The 25,073-nt window shown below is 40.9% G+C and overlaps 1 protein-coding gene across 3 annotated transcripts in view; it reads left to right on the top strand.

Moving 5' to 3' along the window:
- Positions 1-25,073, top strand: part of mtmr9 (myotubularin related protein 9) — an 87,565-nt gene that overhangs the window by 46,293 nt on the left and 16,199 nt on the right. For all 3 annotated transcript variants that reach the window (XM_041188063.1, XM_041188062.1, XM_041188061.1), the window contains 4 exons: positions 478-695; positions 15,614-15,775; positions 23,356-23,497; positions 24,335-24,555. In XM_041188063.1, the coding sequence (XP_041043997.1) occupies positions 478-695; positions 15,614-15,775; positions 23,356-23,497; positions 24,335-24,555 (743 nt within the window). The remainder of the gene's footprint in view (positions 1-477; positions 696-15,613; positions 15,776-23,355; positions 23,498-24,334; positions 24,556-25,073) is intronic.

Raw genomic sequence — 25,073 nt, 5'->3', positions numbered from 1 at the left:
GTGTTAATACTGTCCTGTGCATTTTACCTATTGTTGGCTCTGGTGGAAAGCAACCTGAGTACTAAACTTTGAAAGGCAATTTCAATGAGACCAATAATGCCAACTTTTTTTTATTGGTGTGTGCATATACAGCAACAGAAATAATATGCTAGCATGTCAGCAAATAGACTCCTCTGACTTGGGGAGCACTTGAGACCTGCTTATGAACACCTTAGTTTGAAAACCTGTTGCCCAAATTGCTGTTTTATTCTTGCTATGAGTAAGAAGTACTTCTTTCTGTACACAGATCAAAGTGTAAAGGTTCCTGTTCTGTCCATAAATTTCAAGCCCACATCTGACTATGCAAAATGGTTAGATTCCCATACTTGAGAGAGTTTTGTGCTTTATCTTGTCCTGAAAGCTAATCTTAATTTAGATGCCAATGTAAGGGGATAGCCATTCTTTCATTTTCAATTTAATAATGAAACAATTTTTTAGGTAATGATGCGCAGTGCACAGCCATTGACTGGAACCAATGGAAGACGGTGTAAAGAAGATGAGAAGTTGATTAATGCCACTCTGCGGGCAGGGAAACGTGGTTATATCATTGATACAAGATCAGCTAATGCCGCTCAGCAAGCCAGAACCAAAGGAGGTGGTTTTGAACAAGAAGCACATTATCCTCAGTGGAGACGAATTCACAAGTCCATAGAGAGGTAAGTGAAAACCACAGAAGTTAAGTTTATTACTGATTTTTATATCCTTAATTTACTTGGTGTTTTGCAAAGTAATCTTTTATTGGAACAATTTGGACATCAGGTTTACAGCATATCTAAGTTTTCAATTAAAGCTTTTATCGTGTCAAGCTATTTCAGCATGGATTCTCTAAAACATGCAAAAACTTCCAAGATTTCATTAAACAGAACATCACTCCTTCAGGTCTGGAGGCTGTTTTCTGGTAATTACTGAAGTAAAATTGTGAACACAGGAGAGATCCATCTTGCTTCATTCAGTATTTTATATATACAGTGTTAAGTCTTCCATGTGGCATACATTTCCTGTATGTTAATCTTCTATATGGAAATGCACTTCCTGTATGTTAATCTTCCATATGGCCATGCACTTCCTGTAAGTTAATCTTCCATATGGCCATGCACTTCCTGTATGTTAATCTTCCATATGGCCATGCACTTCCTGTAAGTTAATCTTCCATATGGCCATGCACTTCCTGTATGTTAATCTTCCACATGGCAATATACTTCCTGTATGTTAACCTTCCATATGGCAGTACATTCCTGTATGTTAATCTTCCATATGGCCATGCACTTCCTGTATGTTAATTTTCCATATGGCCATGCACTTCCTGTATGTTAATTTTCCATATGGCCATGCACTTCCTGTATGTTAATCTTCCATATGGCCATGCACTTCCTGTATGTTAATCTTCCATATGGCAGTACGTTCCTGTATGTTAATCTTCCATATGGCCATGCACTTCCTGTATGTTAATTTTTCATATGGCCATGCACTTCCTGTATGTTAATTTTTCATATGGCCATGCACTTCCTGTATGTTAATCTTCCATATGGCCATGCACTTCCTGTATGTTAATCTTCCATATGGCAGTACGTTCCTGTATGTTAATCTTCCATATGGCCATGCACTTCCTGTATGTTAATTTTCCATATGGCCATGCACTTCCTGTATGTTAATCTTCCATATGGCCATGCACTTCCTGTATGTTAATCTTCCATATGGCCATGCACTTCCTGTATGTTAATTTTCCATATGGCCATGCACTTCCTGTATGTCAATCTTCCATATGGCAATGCACTTCCTGTATGTCAATCTTCCAAATGGCAATGCACTTCCTGTATGTCAATCTTCCAAATGGCAATGCACTTCCTGTATGTTAATCTTCCATATGGCAGTACGTTCCTGTATGTTAATCTTCCATATGGCCATGCACTTCCTGTATGTTAATTTTCCATATGGCCATGCACTTCCTGTATGTTAATCTTCCATATGGCCATGCACTTCCTGTATGTTAATCTTCCATATGGCCATGCACTTCCTGTATGTTAATCTTCCATATGGCCATGCACTTCCTGTATGTCAATCTTCCATATGGCAATGCACTTCCTGTATGTCAATCTTCCAAATGGCAATGCACTTCCTGTATGTCAATCTTCCAAATGGCAATGCACTTCCTGTATGTCAATCTTCCAAATGGCAATGCACTTCCTGTATGTCAATCTTCCAAATGGCAATGCACTTCCTGTATGTCAATCTTCCAAATGGCAATGCACTTCCTGTATGTTAATTTTCCATGTGGCCATGCACTTACTTGTATGTTAATTTTCCATGTGGCCATGCACTTCCTGTATGTTAATCTTCCAAATGGCCATGCACTTCCTGTATGTTAATCTTCCAAATGGCCATGCACTTCCTGTATGTCAATCTTCCAAATGGCAATACACTTCCTGTATGTCAATCTTCCAAATGGCAATACACTTCCTGTATGTCAATCTTCCAAATGGCAATGCACTTCCTGTATGTTAATCTTCCAAGTGGCCATGCACTTCCTGTGTGTTAATCTTCCGTGTGGCCATGCACTTCCTGTATGTTAATCTTCCGTGTGGCCATGCACTTCCTGTATGTTAATCTTTCTTGTCATTATTTTTGAATCATACATTTTATCTCAACATTTGTAATGAGAGAAGCATAAAATCAACATGGACTCACACTGCGATTGTACACCCTTCGATAGTAGGCAGTTGCTGTCGCACCTTCCTCATTGTAGAAAGCATAGAAAGTTTACAGCGCAGAAGGAGAATGTTCTCCCGTATACTCTGCTGACCACAGAACGCACACCAGGAAACCAAACAACCTATTTGAAAACATGTTTATCTTTCCCTCTGGCCTTGCAGATGCCTTTGATAAATTGAAATAAGTAGGTCTGCAGCTCATTCCCTCCTGCCAGTCCTGTTGCTTTTTCTGATCTTAAATGGCTTTGTTCATGATACTCCTTTCCCTGATCCTATTGCCAAAATTCCATGTCATTTCTTTGCTGGGCCTGCTGCTTTTATGGACTTAAAATTGCTCTGCTCTTGTCTCTGCCCACAACCCTAAATGTTTTATTCACAAATTAAAATGGCTCCTTGTGGCCACATTTCTGAACTTTTCCATGCCTATTTTCAGGTCCCATTGTCAATATGTCTTTTTTTTAAGTGCAGAATGTTTCTTTGATACTTATACCTGCTATCCCTACATTAGAAAATTAATTGGAATGGTTTGAGTCTAATTTCCCCATGCTACTATATCTATGAATTGAAATGGTTCCATACAGCCCCTCTGACAAAATGTAAAATGCTTCCTGAAACTGGTCCTCCTGCCAGAAAATAGGTAAATTTTAAATGGACACCTCACATAATGAGGGGAAGATAGAAGAGCAAATATGTAGGCAAATTTGAGTACAAAAACAATAGAGTAATAATAGTTGAGGATTTCAACTACCCTAATATCAACTGGGAAGTGAGCAGTGTAATAGGCACAGAGGGCACAAAATTCTTAAACGACATTCAAGAGAACTTTTTTAGCCAGCATGTAAGCCGCCCAACGAGGAGTGCAATTCTAGATTCAGCCTTAGGAAATGAAGCTAGGCAAGTGGTTGAAATAGTCGTGGGTGACCTTTTTTGGAGATAGTAACTTTAATACAGTTAGATTTAGCATAATTATGGAAAAAGGATAAAGTTAGAACAGGAGTAAAAGTTCTAACATGGGAAAGACAAATTTTATGAAGCTGAAAGGTGATCTGGCAAAAATGGACTGGGTGTAGCTACTTGACAGGAAATCGGTGACAGATCAGTGGGAGGCATTCAAAAGCAAGATTCTATGGGCATAGTGTAGACATGCCCCCACAAAGAAAAAGGGTGGTCCTGCCAGATCTAGAGCCCCCTGGTTATCTCAAAGCATACGAGGTAAGCTTAAGCAGAAAAAGTAAGCTTATGACAGTCATAACAAACTTAATACTCTAGAAATCTTAGAGGAGTATAGAAAGTACAGGGGTGAAATAAAAAAAGTAATTAGGAAAGCAAAGAGAGGATATGTAAAAAATATCAGCAGGTAAAATCCAAGAAAAGCTAAAAATGTTTTACCAGCACATTGAGAAAAAGAATAACTAAGGAAAGGCTAGGGCCTATCAGAGATGTACATGGTAACTTATGTATTGATGCTGAAGATGTGGGCAGGGTTCTCAATGAGTACTTTGTCTCTGTCTTCACTAAGGAGGGGGATGATACAGATATTCTAGTTAAAGACTGGGACATATTAGATACAATAAGCATAGTGAGACAGGTTGTACTGGAGGGACTGATATCCTTGAAGGTGAACAAATTACCAGGGCTAGATGGTATCCCAGGCTGTTGAAGGAAGCCAGAGAGGAAATAGCGGATCCACTCAGGATCATTTTCCAATCCTCACTAGATACCGGCGAGATACCCGAGGATTGGAGGACTGCGAACATTGCACTATTTTAAATGGTGAAAGGGATATGCCAAATAATTACAGGCCGGTCAGTCTGACTTCGGTGGTGGGCAAATTATTAGAATCAACTCTGAGAGATGGGCTAAACTGTCACTTCGAAAGGAACAGATTAATCAGGGATAGTCAGTATGGTTTTGTTAGGGGAAGGTTGTGTCTTACTAATTTAATCAAATTTTTTGAGTAAGTAACAAGGAGGATTGATGAGCTTAGTGCAGTGGATGTTGTCTACGTGGATTTTAGTAAGGCATTTGATGAGGTCTGACATGGCAGACTGGTCAGAAAAGTAAAAGCCCTTGAGACATGGGAATGTGTGAGAGTTGGATCCAAAATTGACTTAGTTCTAGAAAACAAGGTAATGGTTGATGGATGGTTTTGTAAATGGAAAACGGTTTCCAGTGGCATTCCACAGGGTTCAGATGGGTCCCTTGCTGTTTGTTGTGTATATTAATAATTTGGACTTAAATGTAGACGACATAGTTGGGAAATTTGCAGATGACACAAAAATTGGCCGTCTAGTTGATAGTGAAAAGAAAAGCTCCAGAATTATATCAACGGTTTGGTTGAGTGGATGGATAAGTGACGGATGGAATTCAATCCAGAGAAATGTGAGATAATGCATTTGGGGAGGGCAAACAAAGCTAGGGAATAAATGGGAATATATTGGGAGGGGTAGAGGAAGTGAGAGATCTTGGAGTGCATGTCAGCAGGTCCCTGAAGGTGGCAGGACAGGTGGATAAGGTGGGAAAGAAAGCATATGGATACTTTCCCTTTTTGTGTGAGGTACAGAATACAGGAACTGTATAAAATGCTGATTAGGCCACAGCTGGAATTTGGTGTTGTGGTCGCCAGGTTACCGGAAGGACATAATTGCTCTGGAGAGAGTGCAGAGCAGATTTACAAGAATGTTACCAGGGCTTGAAAATTGCAGCTTTGATGAAAAATTAAATAGGCTGGGGTTGTTTTCCTTGGGACTGAGGAGGCTGAGGGGTGACCTGATTGAGGTGTACAAGATTGAGGGACCTGGATAGAGTAGACAGGGATGTCCTGTTTCCCCTAATGAAGTGGTCAATTACCAGAAACATAGATTTAAGGTGATTGGCAGAAGGATTAGAGGGAACATGAGGAAAAACTTCCTCACCCAGAGGGTGGTGGGTGTTTGGAATTTGCTTCCTCATTTGGTGGCGGAGGCACAAACCCTCAACTCATTTAAAAGGTACCTGGATGTGCTGAAACCTTCAAGGTACGGAACGGATGCCTGAAGGTAGATTAGAATGGGCATCTAATTTTTTTTTCTCTTTTACAGCCGTCACAGACATGATGGGCTAAATGGCCTCTTTTTTTTGTACAGTAACTTTTCTATGGTTCTGCATCAAGGTTGCGTTTGGTGTGACTACTGAACGATGAATGGCTCAGTCATGGGATACAACAAAATGTTCGACAATGGACTTCACTGATTCATTAAGACGGCCCTTGAATGTTGCCAAAAGAAAAAGCATATACCAACCCACACCTAGTCAGCCAGATATTCCACCCCCCAATGTATGTTGAAGGAGTGTCTCTGGACTATACTAAATATTTCCCTCACTTTGGCGGCCACCATTGGCGAGGAGACCCAACATTGGATCAGCTGCGCCAGCTCAGCCTTTTACAAACAAAGGCAGCAAATGTTTGACAATAAAGACCTCCACAAGTCAAGAAAAGTCAAAGTGTACAGAGCAGTTGTTGTCACCACACTCTGCACTACAGTGAAACCTGGACTGCCCGTCAGTGACATAAGAGCGCTAAATAAATTCCATCAACACTTCAACTGCATCCTCTGGATTCAATAGGCGGATCATTGAACAAATGCTCATGTCCTCCTTGAAGCCAACTCCATGGTGTTCAGGCAAAACTTCTGCAAAACCATCTTCGATAGGTTGGACACTGGCTGGATGGTTGAAAACAGTCTTCACCGTCCCCCACTCAGTCCTGTTTTCTCGACTCTCGATGGCCAATGTTCCGTTGGGGGGTGGGGGAGAAAGACAACTCTTCAAAGACAATCTGAAGCTCTCTTTCCATAAAAGCATTAACCTTAACAACTGGGAGGAGCTTGCTACTAATAAAGAATGGCGACAGCTAGTCCATCAAGCTGCGATATGCTTCGAGTTCCAAAGTCGTCTTGATGTAGCAGAGAAGTGAAGGATAGAAAAGTAGGACAGTCCTGCACTCTGGATCCCACTACCTCATGGGAGGTCCCACCCCATGTGACCAAATTGGTCTCTGCAGTTACATCAAGACCCATGGCAGAAGCTTGCGAGTAGATTTTACCCTCGAATTTACGGACAGCTAGCAACTGGACAGACTTTGGGGAAACGGGAGGCGAGTTATAGCCACAGAATTCCCAACCTCTGACCTGCTCTTGTAGCCAGAGTATTCATATGGCTGGTGCAGTTAAATTTCAGTGGCATTGATATCAGGATATTGATTGTTGAGGATTCGGCATTGGTCATCCCATCGCCAGACACTTGAGCAGCGCAAATGTTAGTTGCCACTTATTAGCCCAAGTCTGTATGTTGTCTTGCTGAATATTGGCACATACTGTTTCAGTATCTGAGGAATTGTGAATGGTATTGAACACTGGAATCATAAGCAAGCTTCCCACTTCTGACCTTTTATGATGTAGGGAACGTCATTTGAAGCAGTTGAAGTTGGTTGGGCTTAGGGCACTGCCCTGAGAAACTCCTGCAGTGATGTCCTGTGACTGACATGATTGGTCATCAACAACCACCAGTGATCTTTTGTGCTAGGTATGACTCCAACCAGTGGAGAGTTCTCCACCTGATTCCCATTGACTCCAGTTTTGCTTGGGCTTCTTGATGCCACAGTTGGTCTAATGCTGCCTTGATGTCAAGGGCAGTTGCATTCTTACCTCATCTTGAGTTCAGCTCTTATGTCCGTGTTTGGACCAAGGTTTTAATGAGGTCAGGAGCTGAGTGGCCCTGGCAGAACCCAGAGCGTCAGTGAGCAGGTTATTGCTAAGTAAGTCAACAACATCTATTACTTTGCTGATTGAGAATAGACTGATGGGGTGGTAATTAGCCACATTCAATTTGTCCTGCTTTTAGTGAACAGGATATTCCTGTGCAATTTTCCACATTGCCTAATAGATGCCAATTTTCTAGCTGTACTGGATCAGCTTGGATAGGGGCGTGGCTAGTTCTGGAGCACAAGTCTTCAGTACTATTGCCAGAATATTGTCAGGGTGCATTGCCTTTGCAGTATCCAGTGCCTTTAGTTGTTTCATGATATCTCAGTGAACTGAATTGGCACCTGTGATGCTGGAACCTCGAAGAGGCCAGGATGGATCATCCACCCAGAACTCCTGGCTGAAGGTCATTACCTTGTCTTTTGCACTGATGAGCAGGGCTCCCCCATCCTTGATGGGGATATTTATGGAGCTACGTCCCCCAGTTAGTTGTTTTATAGCCCACCACCATTGAGTGGAAGTGGCAGGACTGCATTTGATGTGATTTGTTTGTTGTGGGATTGTTTAGCTATGTCTGTTGCATGCTGCTTCAGGTTTTTGGCAAGTAAATAGTCTTGTATGAGAGCTTGACCAGGTTGACAGTCCAATTTTAGGCATGCCTGATACTGTTCCTGGCATGGTCCCTTGCACCCTTCGTTGCATCAGCAGCTCTCGAATGTTTTGAACTTGCAGAGTCCTGCAAATTTGATGCTATCTTGTGAGGTGATCTTCAAAAAATGTCAACCCTCAGAAGACCAGGAACCTCAGGATATACCTGAATGGTAAAATGGATTAATACTGTGATTATTTATCATGTCAGCAAGACTATTTCAATGGTATTTTCTTGTCAGGTACTCAAACTCCAGGAAACAAACAAAAATCCATGTACAATGATCATGTTCAGTTCATAGATTCTGAAAAAGGCTGGAAGATTTTGGGCATTTAATTATTTTCAAGGCACTTGAAATTGTTGTGCAAATCAACTATCGCTGACTATCTGATTTCTTTTTGGCTTTTATATAACTGCAGAATTCACATATAGTTATGACATGGCAGATGATGTGTGCCAGGTGGACCAAATCCACAAGGGAAACTTGGTTGCGCGATCACAACAGTTTTTCAATTTGTATTTATTACGAGATGTGCGCACTGAATTCGGAAGTAATGAGTCCACCAAGACCTTTAGAGATTTAAAAATTAAAATTAAAATATTTATGAACAAAAGAAAATATCTCAAGCACATACATAAGACTACCATTAAAACTGTAACAAATCCTTAAATTCCTAATGAACCTGACAGTCCAAAATTGATTTTAGATTTAAAACAAAACCAGCAAGGTAACACAGTACCCACTTGACAGTAGAAATTTCAAATGGCTTTCTCCAGCTTCAGTTACTGGACAGAGCCAACTTATGCATAAATGGCTGGAGGCTTCTTCATGGCTATTTCACACACTCCTGTTAGATCTTACATGGCTCTCAACATAGCCTTTCATTTGCCTTTATATATGTATATCTCTTTAATATCTAAGTTCTATTATTCCATATGTCTTTATTATTGGGAAAGGTACTATTCCATTAAAAACTTCCATGTTGCCAATATTGTCAGTAACCTTATTGTCAACAAAATAAATACATTCCTTCGCCTTGCTTATCTGGCTAGTTGTTAACAGATGAATGTCACTTTGAAATTCAATCAATCCCTTCACTTATCTAAAAATGCAAATTCCCTTCACCCCTTACATGCTAAGCCAGCATTCATGTTTACTCATTAGCATGTCAAGCTCATTTTTACACCTAGCTTCTTTTGATAATTCCAAGCTTGCAGTCTACTTGACTCCAAACGTAACTAAATCACACAGAACCAACTATACTCACCCGCATAAACCTACTTTACAATAAGCCTGAAAAATATGGAAATTATTATACTTTCATAACATAGTAATATGGTCTGACACCATACTGCTTCTCTTTCGGAGTAGATAGGAGTGCACAATGGTCAATTGGTGTTGCAGCATAAATGTGACAGTCTGATGTCAATCTTCACTTTGTCTAAACTAGCTATTGCATGTCTGAAAATGCAAGAGTTCAAAGAACAGATACATTGTTTTCTCTGATTTGTATTTGAAGACTTTGAAACATAACCCTATTGTTGTCATTAATAATGCTGTACACTAAATCAGATTACATATAATGGGCTGAAAGTGATTCTGTCATTTAGAAAATGTTTCATTTATAGATGTATATCAGCCTGAGGCTATGTTAATTATACAATAGTTTGAAACCTCCCTCTGGTGCATTGTGTTGGGAATAGTTCAATTTTCTTCTATTAAGGTGCTTAGCATACTGATAGGGAAAACTCGCATCATGGGATCTTCTTGTAGGATTGATATCTTGAGTCACGTGAGGAATCATTGTCAGACCTGAATGAGTCACTTGTGCAGGCTTGATCAGTGTGCATAAGACAGTAAATCAGTCTTGTGTAAATTAAATACACTAACCTCTCTAATCTGAAAATCTATTCTTCAGAAAAACCAGTTGTTCAGAAACTTTTTGAGCAGAATCATCTATCCCGTGATGTCATTGGCATCATTTTTGTACAATACTGTGGGAGTGGAAACATGGAAGATGCAGTACTTGTATAACTTTTTAATTGCTGCTTTGTATTTTATCACTCTTTTATGTTTCAGGTAAATATTAATAACTATAGAGTTTTCTGGTTCGCTCACTTGTGGTTAGGCATTCCAACATCATTCTATCTAAAGTCTAGAAAATTCCAAAATCCAAAAATGACTTGGTCCCAAGCATTTCAGACAGGAGAGCTTACAGTGTACTTTGTTAAATGTTGCACGCTACACTGGAAATCTTTTAGCCTTCTTCCAAATGTTCTGTTGTACATCTGTGCTACAGTTGCACAAAGGAAGAGTTTCTTTTGAAAGTTTTTTAAAATATATGCACCCAGTTGTTTATCTATTTCCAATTATAAGTTTTTAAACAAAGTGAAAAGAATTATATAAGCCAGAGGATGAAATAGTCATTGATAATGTAATTTGACTGGGATGCTGGTAATCACAATATTATTCGAAGCATCCATTATTCTGGAAAAAGCTGAAACTTAGGCTAATAGGAAAACTTGAGACTTATTCAGATTTTTTATTTATTCATTTGTTCGTGAATGAAAAAAGTATTAGCCATTAAGACCCTTGAGCCTTTCCTGCCTTTCAATGAGATCATGACTAATCTGTGACCTAGCTCATGCTTCATAATTTTACTCCTGACTGGTCTGGCTCTAATTTTTAGACTGTGCCTCTTGATCTTGACGACTCAACTTGGAAAATAGTTTCTATCTACCCTATAAGATCTCCTTAAGATCTTAAAAATGAGACATGGCCACTGCTAGAAAGCTAGCATTTATTGTCCAGCACTGATGCCCTTGAGGTTGTGGTGAGCCACCTTTTTTGAACTGCTGTGATCTACGTGGTGAAGTTACACCCTCAGTGCTTTTAGGGAGAGATTTCCAACATTTTGATCCAGGTATGGCACAGGAACAGTGATTTATTTCCACATTGGGTTGGTTTGACTTGGAGAGATATTTGGATGTGATGATGTTCCCACGTGCCTGCTACTCCTTGTCCTTCTAGGTGCTAGAAGTCACTGTTTTGGAAAAAGAAACCTTGGCAAATTGCTGCAGTGCATCTTTAAATGGTATGCACATGTTGCAGTGGTGGAAGATGGGGTGTCAATCAATTGGGCTGCTTTATCTTGGATGGTGGCCAGCCTCTTGAGTGTTGTCAGAACTGCAATCATCCAGGCAAGTGGAGAATATTTCAACATGATTAACTGCCTTGTGCCTGTGATATTTCAACAATTCTGATGACTTGCTTTAGTGGTAGTGGAACCCTACTGTTGTGGGTCTTAGGAGCTGCTTCCGAACTCTGCATTGACTTGTTGCCTGTTGAAAAATGGTGCGGTTGGGATTATAATTATGAAAGTGGAGGCCGAGAGCTCAGTACCACTGATCTCATGAAACTCGCACTGTGTAAATATATATTATCTAAAATGTGCTTTTTGAGGAAAGATCGAAAATTGAATGGACCAGATTTTCGGGTGAGGGCTGAAGGAACCGTGCTTGTCAGTTACCTTTGCTGACTGCTGCTGTCCACAAAGTTTTCACGGCCCGTCACCTTGGAGCTCCAGCTCATGCATCTGGGGGTACCCTAAAGATGCACTGGGACCTTTAAACTCGGAAGTTTGGGCCCCATATGTTTTAGCATGGAGACTTACTTCATTGGGTGTCTGATCTGGCACTGTCCTCTTTATGGAGGATTTGTGGCATTGGTGAGCAAAGCAAAGAACAGTGAGGCTCTTCAGCCAATCAGATCTCAAAAGTTTAACACCTATGTTTTGAGGATTATGGGTCCCGTTTCAGAGAACATGCAAGAAGGATCTCCATCAGTTTAAAGGCATCATCAACCATTTACTGGTTTCTTGTAGTTTGATTTCTTCTAGCTTTTGCTTTTAGAAGTTCTAGGAGGATTGTACTGTTACGTCAAGTTCAAATCTACAGCAAGTTGTGGGGCATGTGATTGGCAGCCTTGGTTTTCGCTTCGAGGACTCTGTTCATTGTTTTGATTCTCTTTTCCATTTTGCCTGCAGCATGAAATGGAGGATGAGCAGAGACAGCATGGAAAGACAAGCCAATCAAAGTGGGAGAGGGAGGTTAGAAGGGCTCTCATCAGAAGACCATATCTTCCCATCATTAGGGAGCAATTCCCTACCTGAGCCTGAGCCAAAAATGGTTGCATGCTATGCCCATTTCATTTTGAAGCTACGTTCAATAATTCACTTCTGGTCTTTGATCAAACATTCTGATCATAAGCATATTTCATTATATGGCACAAATTGGGTGTTCTCAAACATTTTTTTTCACTTAACTATCAAGCCCGCTGTCTGTTGCAGGCAGACCAGCAGTCTGAGCGGGCAAGGATGGCATTGCCAGTGGCCATGAAGATGATAGTGGTAATGAACACCTTCATTGGTTTTATTCCTGGCTGAAGCAGGTGGCATCAACATCTTGCAGTTCATTTTCCATAGTTGTGGTAGGGAGGTGATTGATAAGCTGTATGCAACAAGAGGGGAATACATTAAATTCTCCCTTTCCAGAGAATAGTAGGCTGAGCATCCAGGTGGCTTCCCCAGAACATTAGGCATCCTGATGGTGCAAGGTGCCATTGACTGTAAAGACCCAACTGTACTTTCCAGAGCAGATGTCTCAACTTGCGGTGGCCCGCTGCATTCTGCACAGCCTGGTCATCATGAGTGCATGTTCCTTGCCGCCAAGTATACAGTGAGCAGCTGAGTGGAAGGCAGGAGGCAGCCAACTGGGCTATCTGTATTTGGGTCATTCATCATAATCATAATTTACAATTTAACAACAGTCCAACATCTTACCTTTTGTCTGTTACTGACCATCACAGCATCCTCTTGATCACAAATCTGAAATAAATGCCACCACATCACAAACATTCCAAACGAACTTTGTAAATCGCATCATCCAATATTCTGTACAAAAGCTAATCACCCTTTTAATTCACAGTGCCTGTCTTACATATTCCATGCTTGGCTAATGGAAGGTTGCTGACATTCGGTGAGGGAGATTGTGGGTGTTCTTGTAGGCCGACCTTGCTGAATTCTGCCCCTTGAAGGCTTGCCTTAGGACTGCACAGCCATGGCATGGGTGGCAGCAGTCTGGACTTGTTAACTGATGGCAACAGGGGCACTGGCAGCATGGCACTGGTGGGAACATGAATGATATCATCCTGCAAGAAGAGAGCAGATTCATGTTTAATGGAACCACTACAACTCACCCAATACACCCACAGTATTGTTAAGGAGTGACTTCCAGGATTTTGAACCAGTAACAGTGAAGGAAAGGCAGTATGATTCCAAGTCTGGGTATTGTGTGACTTGGAGGGGAACTTGCAGCTGGTGGTGTTTCCATGTGTCTATTGCCTTTGTTCTTCTGGTGGTAGAGGTCATGGTTTTGGAAGCAGCCTTTCCCTGCTGACAAAGGAGCTTTGGATAGTTGCTGCTGTGAATGTTGTAGCTGATGCACACTGCTGTCAATGTGAACTGGAGGTGAAGGGAATGAATGTTTAAGGTGGTTGATGGTGTGCTGATCTAGCAGGCTGCTTTGACCTGGATGCAACCAAGCTTTGAGCGTTGTTTCACCTCTCTTCTATTTTTCCTTAGTTCTGTTGAAGAGTCATATGGACTCAATGTTAACTGTGTTCCTCTCCGCAGATGCTGTCAGACCTGCTGAGTTTTTCCAAGTATTTTTATTTTTGTTTTGGATTTTCAGCATCCGCAGTTTTTTGCTTTTAAGCTTTGAGTGTTGTTGGAGCCGCACTAATTTAATTAAGTGAACAGTACACCATTCACTAACTCACTTGTACCTTGTGGATAGTTGGCAGGCTTTGGGGAGCCAGGAGGTGGTTACTTGCCACAAAATTTCTTAGCCTATGACCTGCTCTTGTAGCCAGTGTTCACATGGTTGGACCAGTTCAGTTTCTGATCAATGGTAATCCCCTGGATGTAGACTGTGGGGGATTCAGCAATGGTAATGGCATTGAATGTCATGGGGAGATGGTTAGATTCTCTCTTGCTAAGGATGATCTTTGCCTGGCACAAATGTTAATTGCCACTTAGCCCAAGCCTGAATGTTGTCCAGGTCTTTCTGCACTTGGGCATTGACTATAGTGTTCAGTACCGATTGCAACTGAAACAATCATCAGCAAATAAAACCACTTCTGACCTTGTGCTGGAGGGAATGTTATTGAATGTTATTAAATCAAAGTATGTGCCTTCTTTAAAAAAAATCGCTTCTTCACTTGTTCTTTGAACCTGCTATGCCATTCACTATGATCATGGCATATTCTTCAGAAGAAATTGTAGGCTTAGGAGGAAGTGGGAATGCGAGAAGGGGAATGGCGTTACGCAAGGCCATGCCATAATCGTTGGTCCTTTGCATTATCTCTGCCATGTACCATTCTAATATCTTTCCCAGGTCAATATCACTCCTAAAATGATTTTCAGTACCTGCTCCAGTCAAAATGTTCCACACCTTTGAGGTGCAAGCTGGCTTGAACTTGTGGTATCCTCTTTTTTGCATCTCTTGCCCAGGTTTGCAACCACTTAATAGCATACTTTATGCTGGTGGCATCAGAAGCAATGGGCACAAGGTAATGGTACATCATGATTCCTGTGCCCGTTTTCAGGCCTTAATGAACTTTGTGGCCTAAACCACAAAATATAAAGCTGGAAATATAAATCGGGTTTGAATCCTGCATAGAAAGCAAAATAAATTTGGGAAATACAGGTTGGACTAAGGGGAAGAGGCAAAAAAGTGGGGGGCCAAAAAATTCATATTTAAAAATTTCCATTAATTTTCTTGGGGAACCAGACAAATTTGTAAAGTTACATTTTCAAGGCCAGAGGTGTTCCTCAACAGTAATTATCACTTATCAAGCTGTTGGGGTGGGGAAGAAACAAGTAACTTGCTCGCTCTTGAATGCAACAGCCCTAACCTTTTAGCTGTCGTTCGTGGAGAGTCTTCAGCAAGTGCAGCAAATTAACAGTGTTGCAGTTATTTCAATGCTGTGTTCATTGGCAAGGAGTAACAACGTGCCCAGTGAAGGAGCAGGATATCTCTGACACAGCTTCCAGATATTTAACTACAAACGTGCAGATACTAGTAGTTGCTGCCTGCTTTACCCCAGTATAATGGTGAGTGCTATTAGACTTACTGTTACTTTGCTCATAAAATCTGACACTGTCTCTCCACATTGTAACAACTATTTCATACTGGTAGATTTCTGACAGCAGGAAGCTTGCTCTTTAAATACTATTGCTTACTATCTTACCAGTAAAGGTATGAGCAACGTATAGAGAATTAATTTAGTGACTTTTTTTTTCAGGATTGAATTGTTAAATGAAAGTACTTTGATATCATAGACTTCTAAAAATGCCTTGCCCAAAATGTAAGAAACTTGCATGTTTACTTGTTTTGCACTTTTTTTTAACCAGGTACCACATTCTTCAGGAAAGCTTAATTAAACTGGTTGAAGCTTCCAATGATCAGTCCCACAACATGGATAGATGGCTCAGCAAATTGGAAGCTTCTAGCTGGCTGACTCATGTTAAGGAAATATTAACCACTGCTTGCCTGGCTGCACAGTGTATAGACAGGTAAGGACTTGTATAGAATGATTGGCCTGCTTCTGAGTTCTTTCAGCACTCTGCCAATGTCAGCTCTTTAGTAAAGCTATCCAATTAATCCCATTCCCCGATAATTAATCCCATTTACGATAGCCCAGTAAATATTTTCCCCTCCAGCATTTATCCAATTCTCTTTTGAATGTTGTCATTGAATGTGCTTCCACCTCCTTTTTGGGCAGCATATTCCAGATCACAACAACTCCTTTTTTTCAGGTTCCCCCTGTTGACTCTAGCTTTTTTTTTTTGCTAATCAACTTACCTGTGTGTTTACTGACCCTTCTACTGGAAACAGTAAATAAGAAGGAACTATCAAAATCAATCATGATTTTGAATCCCTTTACCAAATCTCCTCTTAATTTTTTCTGTTTAAGGAGAGCAACTCCAGCTTCCTGTCTCTCCCCATAACCGAAGTCCCTCATTCCCCATTCTTGCAAATCTCACCTGCACCCTCTAAGGCCATTACATCCTTAATGAAGTATGATCCCCAGATTTGAACACACAACTCCAGTTGAAGTTTACCCAATGTTTTATAAAACATATAGCATGACTTCCTTGCTTTTGTACTGTCTGCTTCAATTAATAAAGCCAAAGATCCCATATGCTTTTTTAGCAATCCTCAACTTGTCCTGTCATCTCTAAAGACCTATTTTGGCTCATAACTGGGCCAAACCATTTGAATAAGTTGACAGTGTGGCTTAATATAAGCCATCTGCCAAGAAATGAACCCTATCCCTATTATTGTACAGCACTACTAAAGTGTATACATTATCTAATGTCATTGAATTACAAATCCATTGGATTGTATGATGTAGTGTAGCCCAAAGAAGCATCTAAATGGCTCAAAAATAAATAAATATATTTTTGAAGTGACTAGTTAATTTGTAGCAGCAACTTCATTTCTGAACAACCACTTGAGAAATAGTTTGAACATCAAATCAGTGCAATTTATTCCCCTTTTTCTTGCCCTTGCTCTTTTGCTGTCTCTCCCTTTACCTTTTTCTTCCCCTTTCACTCATGTCGTCTTGCTTGTTTGCTCCCTCTCTACTTGCTCTTGTTGACCATCCCCTCCCAATATTACTTCTTTGTGCATGTATTCCAGCCCTACAACCAGATGCCACCAGGGAATTGTAGTCTTTACAATAGATGCAGACCTTTGCAGTTGTGTATTCTTTTTGCTCTATATGAGGCATAATACATTGACCTTTTGAAAGTGGGGAATCAGAACGGGAGTAGATCAGAAGTCCAGGGTGTGTCCAGGGTGTTTATGCTGGTTCTGGAGTTAGAGAGATGGGTGTTTATAATTTTCTTTGCGTATTGAGTAACAATTTCAAGGACTTATAGTGGCTTGGGTGAGAAAATCTAATGATAGCTGTTTATCATAAATTGGTTATGGACAAAAATACAGATCATGTACTATACTATGTAAATGGTGCTGCTTGGTTCCTGGTGTCATGTTTCTCTGGTTTTGCTCTAGAATCTGAAGGAACAGCAGCCCCTGAGATGCAGTGGTTTACAAAGTCTGTCACTTCAATTATATTTAGCAGAACTTTACAATGTGCACAGAATGACTGGCAAATTTGTTTTTATAACTGGAGCTCACTCATTGTGTGAAGCAGTACAGCATACTTGAGTAATGTGATAAAGTGTAACTTTTTTTTCATTCCTGTGAATCTTGCATAACCATTCAGGCTGTAGTGGTAGCTTTTTACCTTATTCTTCCTCTGGTCATCAATGTGTGTACTTGCCATTAGTCACCTATTGATATAAGAAATCATAATTGTAGCAATAAGTCAAGCTGACTAAGGGTGCCTTCACAAAAAAGTCAAAATACAATTTCCCATAAGACCATAAAACATAGGAGCAAAAATTAGGCCATTCGGCCCATCGAGTCTGCTCCGCCATTCAATTATGGCTGATAAGTTTCTCAACCCCATTTTCCCACCTTCTCCCCGTAACCTTAAATCCCTTTACCAATCAAGAACCTATCTATCTCGGTCTTAAATACACTCAATGACCTGGCCTCCACAACCTTCTGTGGCAATGAATTCCATAGATTCACAACTCTGGCTAAAGAAGTTTCTCCTCATCCCTGTTCTAAAAGGTCTTCCCTTTACTCTGAGGCTGTGCCCTCGGGTCCTAGTCTCGCCTACTAATGAAAACATCTTCCCCACGTCCACTCTATCCAGGCCTTTCAGTATTCTGTAAGTTTCAATCAGATCCCCCCTTCATCCTTCTAAACTCCATCAAATATAGACCCAGAGTCCTCAAACGTTCCTCATATGTTAAGCCTTTCATTCCTGGGATCGTTCTTGTGAACCTCCTCTGGACCCTCTCCAGGGCCAGAACAACCTTCCTGAGATATGGGGCCCAAAATTGCTTACAATATTCTAAATATGGTCTGACCAGAGCCTTATAAAGCCTCAGCAGCACATCCCTGCTTTTATATTCTAGTCCTCTTGAAATAAATGCCAACATTGCATTTGCCTTCCTAACTACCGATTCAACCTGCAAGTTAACCTTAAGAGAATCCTGGACTAGGACTCCCAAGTCCCTTTGCGCTCCAGATTTCTGAATTCTCTCCCCATTTAGTAAATAGTCTATGCCTTTATTCTTCCTACCAACGTGCATGACCTCACACTTTCCCACATTGTATTCCATCTACCACTTCTTTGCCCATTCTCCTAACCTGTCCAAATCCTTCTGCAGCCTCCCCGCCTCCTCAATACTACCTGTCCTTCCACCTATCTTTGTATCATCTGCAAACTTAGCCAGGATGCCCTCAGTTCCTTCATCTAGATCATTAATGTATAAAGTGAAAAGTTGTGGTCCCAACACTGACACCTGCAGAACTCTACTAGTCACTACCGCCATCCTGAGAAGGACCCCCTTATCCCCACTCTCTGCCTCCTGCCAGACAGCCAACCTTCTATCCATGCTAGTACCTTGCCTTTAACACCATGGGCTCTTATCTTACTGAGCAGCCTCCTGTGCGGCACCTTGTCAAAGGCCTTCTGGAAGTCCAAGTAGATAACATCCATTGGCTCTCCTTTGTCTAACCTACTTGTTACCTCCTCAAAGAATTCTAACAGATTTGTCAGCCATGACCTCCCCTTGATGAAACCATGCTGACTTTGCCCTATTTTACCATGCACTTCCAAGTATTCTGAAATCTCATCCTTAATAATGGACTCTAAAATCTTACCAATGACTGAGGTCAGGCTAATCGGCCAGTAATTTCCCATCTTTTGCCTCACTCCCTTCTGAAACAGGGAGGTTACATTAGCGATTTTCCAGTCCTCCCTGACTCCAGTGATTCCTGAAAGATCGCCACTAACGCCTCCTCTATCTCTTCAGCTAGCTCCTTCAGAACTCTGGGGTGTAATCCATCTGGTCCAGGTGATTTATCCACCTTCAGACTTTCAGTTTTCCTAGCACCTTCTCCTTTGTAATGGCCACCATACTCACCTCTGCCCCCTGACTCTCTTGAACTTTTGGGATGTCACTTGTGTCTTCCACTGTGAAGACTGACGCAAAGTACCTATTCAGTTCCTCTGCCATTTCTTTGATCCCCACTACTGCTTCTCCAGTGTCATTTTCCAGCGGTCCAATGTCCACTTTTGCCTCTCTCTTACTCTTTATATATCTAAAAAAACTTTTGCAATCTTCTTTTATATTACTGGCTGGTTTACCCTCATATTTAATCTTCTTCCTCTTTATTTCTTTTTTAGTTGTCCTTTGTTGGTTTTTGTAGACTTCCCAATCCCCTGGTTTCCCACTGCTTTTCGCCACATTGTATGCTTTCTCTTTAGCTTTTATGCTGTCCCTGACTTCCCCTGTTAGCCATGGTTGCTTCATCCTCCCTTTAGCCAATAATATGCCATTAACCATTCAGAAGAACATATCATGTGGGCTTCAGTTTAATTTCACACACCTTGTGCCAGTAAACAGTAAGTTTTCAAAAACCTGTTTGAGACCATCAATTGATTTTATTTCAATTTTTAGTAGCAGAACTTTTTTGCACCAGCAACACATACTTTATTTGGAATCGTAGCATCTTTTGTAAGATTACCATGGACTAATTTGTTCAAATAGCCCTTTTACTTATTTAGCTGATGTGTCATATTGCTTGACTTGGAACTTTATCAGTCTTCATTCATTGTCGTTGGGTCAGAATCCTGGAATTCCCTTCCTTGCAGCATTGAGGGTGTACTGATGGATTGAGCAGTTCAAGAAGGTGGCTCACCATCTGCTTCTCAAGGGTAATTAAGGTTGAGTAACAAATGCTGGCCTTCCTAGTGATGTTCACATCTCATGAAAGAGTTTATATATAATTAAAAAATTGCCTGCACTTATGATCTGAATGATTTTGGAAATGCAGCTGCTTGAAGGTCACTCAAACCTACACATTTGGACAAGAACTGTTGGCTTATTATGTAGACACATGAGTGATTTTTTAGAGAAGTGCTGATGATCCATGATTTATTTAAACTTTTGAACTGGATTGCTTCTGACTAACTGCTCATTCGAACCAATTATCAATCACTCAGCTGTCTAGTCAACCATCTCTCTAAAACTAAAAAGCCAAAAAGGGCGGAACAACAGCCAAGGGCCAGCCAAGATGTCACAGGAATTGAGGAAGTGTTTACAAAGTACGTGCAGCAAGGCACAGAAGTACAAGAGGATTTTTTTTGTGTTCATTCCTAGGATGTGAGCCAGCAATTGTGGTCCATCCCTTACAAAAACAGAAAATGCCGCAACTTTTTAGGTCAGGCAGCGTCTATGGAGGTAGGAACACAATGTTTCAGGGGTCAATAATCGAAGTTCTGATGAAATGTCATCAATCTGAAATATCAATACTGTTTCTTCAAAGATGCTGCCTGAGGATTTCTAGCATTTTGTTTTTATTTTGGGTTTTCAGCATCTGCAGTATTTTGCTCTCGTTTTGCTGTCCATTCCTAATTGCTCTTGAAGGTGGTGGTGAACTGCTCTCTTGAATTGCTGCAGTCCATGTGGTGTAGGTACACCCTTGGTGTTGGTTGGAAGGGAGTTCCAGGATTTTGTCCCTGCAACAATGAAGTAACGTTGATGTAGTTCCAAGTCGGGATGGTGCATAGCTTGGAGGAAAACTTACAGATGGTGATGTTCCCATGAGTTTGCTGCCCTTGTTTTCTGTGGTTGTGGGTTTGGAAGGGCTGTTATGGGAGGAATGTTGCATTGTTTCAGTGCATCTTGCAGATAGTGGCTGAAGTGTGCACTGAGTGCCATCTTGGGTGAAAGTGAATGTTGAAGGTGGTGGATGGGGTGCCAAATAAGAGGACTGCTTTTCCCTGGATGGTGAGGAGCTTCTTGAGTTATTGAAGCTGTTCTCCTTTAGGCAAGCGAAGAGTATTCCATCGCACTCCTGACTTGTGCCTTGTAGATGGTGGACAGGCTTTGGGGAGTCAGGACGTGACCAGGCTCTGCACTGCTTTTGTATCCATTATAGTCATATGACTGGTCCCGCTCAGTTTCTGGTCGGTGATAACCCCAGGATGTTAGTAGGGGATTCAGCAATGAGATACAACAGTATTACCAATGGGAAATGGACATTCTCTTGTTGGAGATGGTCATTGCCTGTCTGGCAAGTAACTTGCATGTCACACATCAGTCCAAGCCTGAATATTGCCCAGATCATGTTTTTTGCAGGCAAAGATTGTTTCAGCACCTGAGAAGTTGCCAATGATACTGAATATTGTGCAATCAACAGTGAACATCCCTAATTCTGACCTCGTGATGGAGAGAAGATCATTGATGAAGCAGCAGCTGAAGGTGATTGGGCCTAGGACACTATCCTAAGGAACTCCTACAGTGATGTCCTGGGACTGAAATGATTGATGTCCAACAATCCCAACCGTCTTCCTTTGTGCTATGTATGGCTCCAACCAGTGGGGAGTTTTCCCCCTGATTCCCATTGACTTGAGTTTTTGGTAGGGCTCCTTGATGTCCCACTCGGTCAAATGCCTTCTTGATGCCCAGAACAGCCAATTTCATCTCACTTCACCTCTGGAGTTCAGCTGTTTTGTCCATGTTGGGACATAAAACTGTAATGAGATCTGAAACTGATTGGCTGTTGCAGAGCATCAGTGAGCAGGCTGCTGCTGAACAAATACTACTTGATAGCACTGTTGTTGACACCATCTATCATTTAGCTGATGATTGAGAGTAGACTGATGGGACAGTAATTAGAAGATTGGATTTGCCCTGCTTTTTGTGGACCGGACATAACCTGAACATTTTTCATTGTTCTGTGGATACTGGTGTAACTGTAACAAAGCAATTTGGCTGGGGGCACATCTAGTTCTGGAGCACAGGTCTTCAGTACCACAGCTGAGATGTTGTCCAAGTCCATAACCTTTGCTACATTTAATGCCTTTAGCCATTTTCTTGATAACACATGGAGTGAATCAAATCAGCTGAAGACTGGCATTTGTGATGCTAGGCACCTCAGGAGGATGCCAAGATGGATTATCCATTCACCACTTCCAGCTGAAGGTGTTGCTAGTGCTTCAGCCTTGAGTTTTGCACTGATGTGCTGGGTTCCTCCATCATTGAGGATAGGAATGACTGTGGATCCGCTTCTTTCTGTTAATTGCCAACTCCCATTCGTGACTGAATGTGACGGGACTGCAGAACTTGATCTGATCTGTTTGTCGTGGGATTGTTTGCTCTGTCTATCGCATGTTGCTCCTGCTATTTGGCATGTATATAGTCCTGTGTTGTAGTTTCACCAGTTTTAGCACTTCATTTTTAGATATGCCTGATGCTGCTTCTGGCAGGCTTTCCTAAACTCATTGAACTAGGGCTGACCCCTGGCTTAACAATAATAAACTGAGGGATATGCTGGACCATGAGATTACAAATAGTGGTTGAATACAATTCTGTTGCTGGTCCACAGTGCCTCATAGACACCAAATGTTGAGCTGCTAGATCTATTCTGAATCTATCCCACTTAACACGGTGATAGCGCTAAATAGCACAACAGAAGGTATCCTCCGTGTGAAGACTGGACAAATGATTGGAATTGTCAAAGTGTTAAAGGAACAGGGGTGTAAGGAAGGTGAATGTCTAACTAAGGTCCAGTGATGGAAATCACATCACAAATTCTATTGCCTGAACAAATTTTGGCTGAAGCCCAGCACTTGCCTTGGTATTAAAATAGGGTAAAGGGTAAAAGAGATATGCACAAGAAGGAATAAGATGCTCTACTCAACCCAGTTCCCTCATGTCCTGTTTGGTACTGTAAATTGCTACCTAAATACTGTAATATTTTGATCCCTGCTGTGTGACAACAAAAGTGAATTGCTACAATTTGGTTGTCAGGTCCAATTCCCTAACGTAAAATTAATCTTGTGCTTCATACCAGCCATAATAAGTAATTTGGTTGTTTCAGGGCAAAGTGGAAATGGATCCATAATATTCAACTTGCCCCTTTCCTTCTGATATTGGATAGTATAAACTATACACTTTCCAAGCATGTTTTGACAGTGTTTATACTATTGTTTATGTTTTAGGGAAGGTGCGTCTGTGCTGGTTCATGGCAGTGAAGGGATTGACTCCACTTTACAAGTCACTTCTCTCGCCCAACTTATTCTAGATCCACAGTCCAGAACAATTAATGGTTTTGAGGCCTTGATCGAGCGTGAATGGCTACAGGTAAGTTCTGGAAACTGGATAGATTTCATTTGGCTGTGTGGCTAATGAAATTATCCTGATTTGAACAAGTGACCGGAATAGTGAATTAAGTTATGGTCATATTGTTTCTACTGATGGTTGGGTTGTAAGTAAAGAGAGTTGGAAAAAATTGAATTTGGCCAGGGTATATATGCTTCTAGATACAAGTTTGTGATGTTGCTGTGTGATCTGTTGAGAAGAACTAAATTTAGAGAGAGTTTTATCATCTTTCTGCTGCCCTCACCCCTTGAATGTACAGAAGTTGTCAAAGCAATGTATTTTTTGTAACACTTTCCCAAAAAGCATGATACCACGTGCAAATAATTTGCCTTCGGGAACAGTAAAAGCAGAAATATAACAAATCACATGATTTTACTCCATGTTGCTGGTATTGGGAACAGGGAGGAAAAACAGCTCTGGTTTTACATTAAAACCATGTAGAATTGATCTCTTCCCTCTATGAATCTTTTTTTTTTTTCAAACTTGAATCAGCATTCCAAATCCAGTGACCCAGCAGTACAAGTGAGTTACATTTCCTCCAGGTAGATCTCAGCAATTGTGCAGAACATCTTCATGTACAATAAAGGTATTGAAATGAGATGATTCAAGAATTCTGTGTAAGGCACCTCCTATTATGGTTGATCTTTTATTTCACTAATAGAATTCTATGTATTTTTGAAACTAATATTAAGTTCAGTTAGTTCTTAAAATGGATAGCAGTTGCTCTGTGCCCTGGTCACCTCCTTCATTGTTGACTCTTGTCTCCTACTTGTTCTTCTCTTGGGAAAATTGTATCCATGTTGGGTTTATTTGTTGCAGGCTGGTCATCCATTCCAGCAGCGATGTGCTCAGTCAGCTTATTCCAATTCGAAACAGAAGAACGAAGCTCCTACATTCCTCCTGTTTCTGGATTGCTGCTGGCAGATCCAGCGCCAATTCTCATGCTCTTTTGAATTTAATGAACAGTTTCTAATCGTGCTGTTTGAACATGCTTATGCCTCCCAGTTTGGAACCTTCTTGGGCAACAATGAAAATGAAAGGTTGGTAATGCTGCCTACATCATTGACGATAAAAATAATTTTTCTTGCTCTGTGTAGTTTTTGGGAATTGAACACTGAAGCAACAGCATAATTCTTTTTGCTTCCCTGGTGTCACATTCTTTTCATCTATGAGAGTCAGTCAAGTTCTCCACTGGTGATCAAGCTATCCGCATGCTTATTCAATGTGGGCTTGACTTTACCTGTTTTCTTGTAAGATCTATTAAAAGTCATTAGATGAAGGCAGTGAATTTAAAGACAACTGAAGATTGGATTCAAACTTGTAATCATGCTGTACTGTCAATGTGGCCACCATGGATTGCACATGTTTTTAGTACCGGGGCTGTGATATTTGTGATTTTTTTCAAGTTCCTCTAAGTTATTATTTTTCATTGGAATTCTTTTTTGAGCATTACAAATAAGTTTCCTTGATTAATTCAGTCATTCTGGAATGACTACTTGCAGATTCATGAACTGTGAAACTCACCTTTTTTTTAAGCTGAGTGAAGCCTAATAAGTTA

The sequence above is a fragment of the Carcharodon carcharias genome, chromosome 5 (genome assembly GCF_017639515.1).
Source record: "Carcharodon carcharias isolate sCarCar2 chromosome 5, sCarCar2.pri, whole genome shotgun sequence".
NCBI classification, from domain to species: Eukaryota; Metazoa; Chordata; class Chondrichthyes; order Lamniformes; family Lamnidae; genus Carcharodon; species Carcharodon carcharias.
The sequence above is the reverse complement of the archived record's forward strand: the minus strand, read 5'-3'. Positions and strand labels throughout refer to the sequence as shown.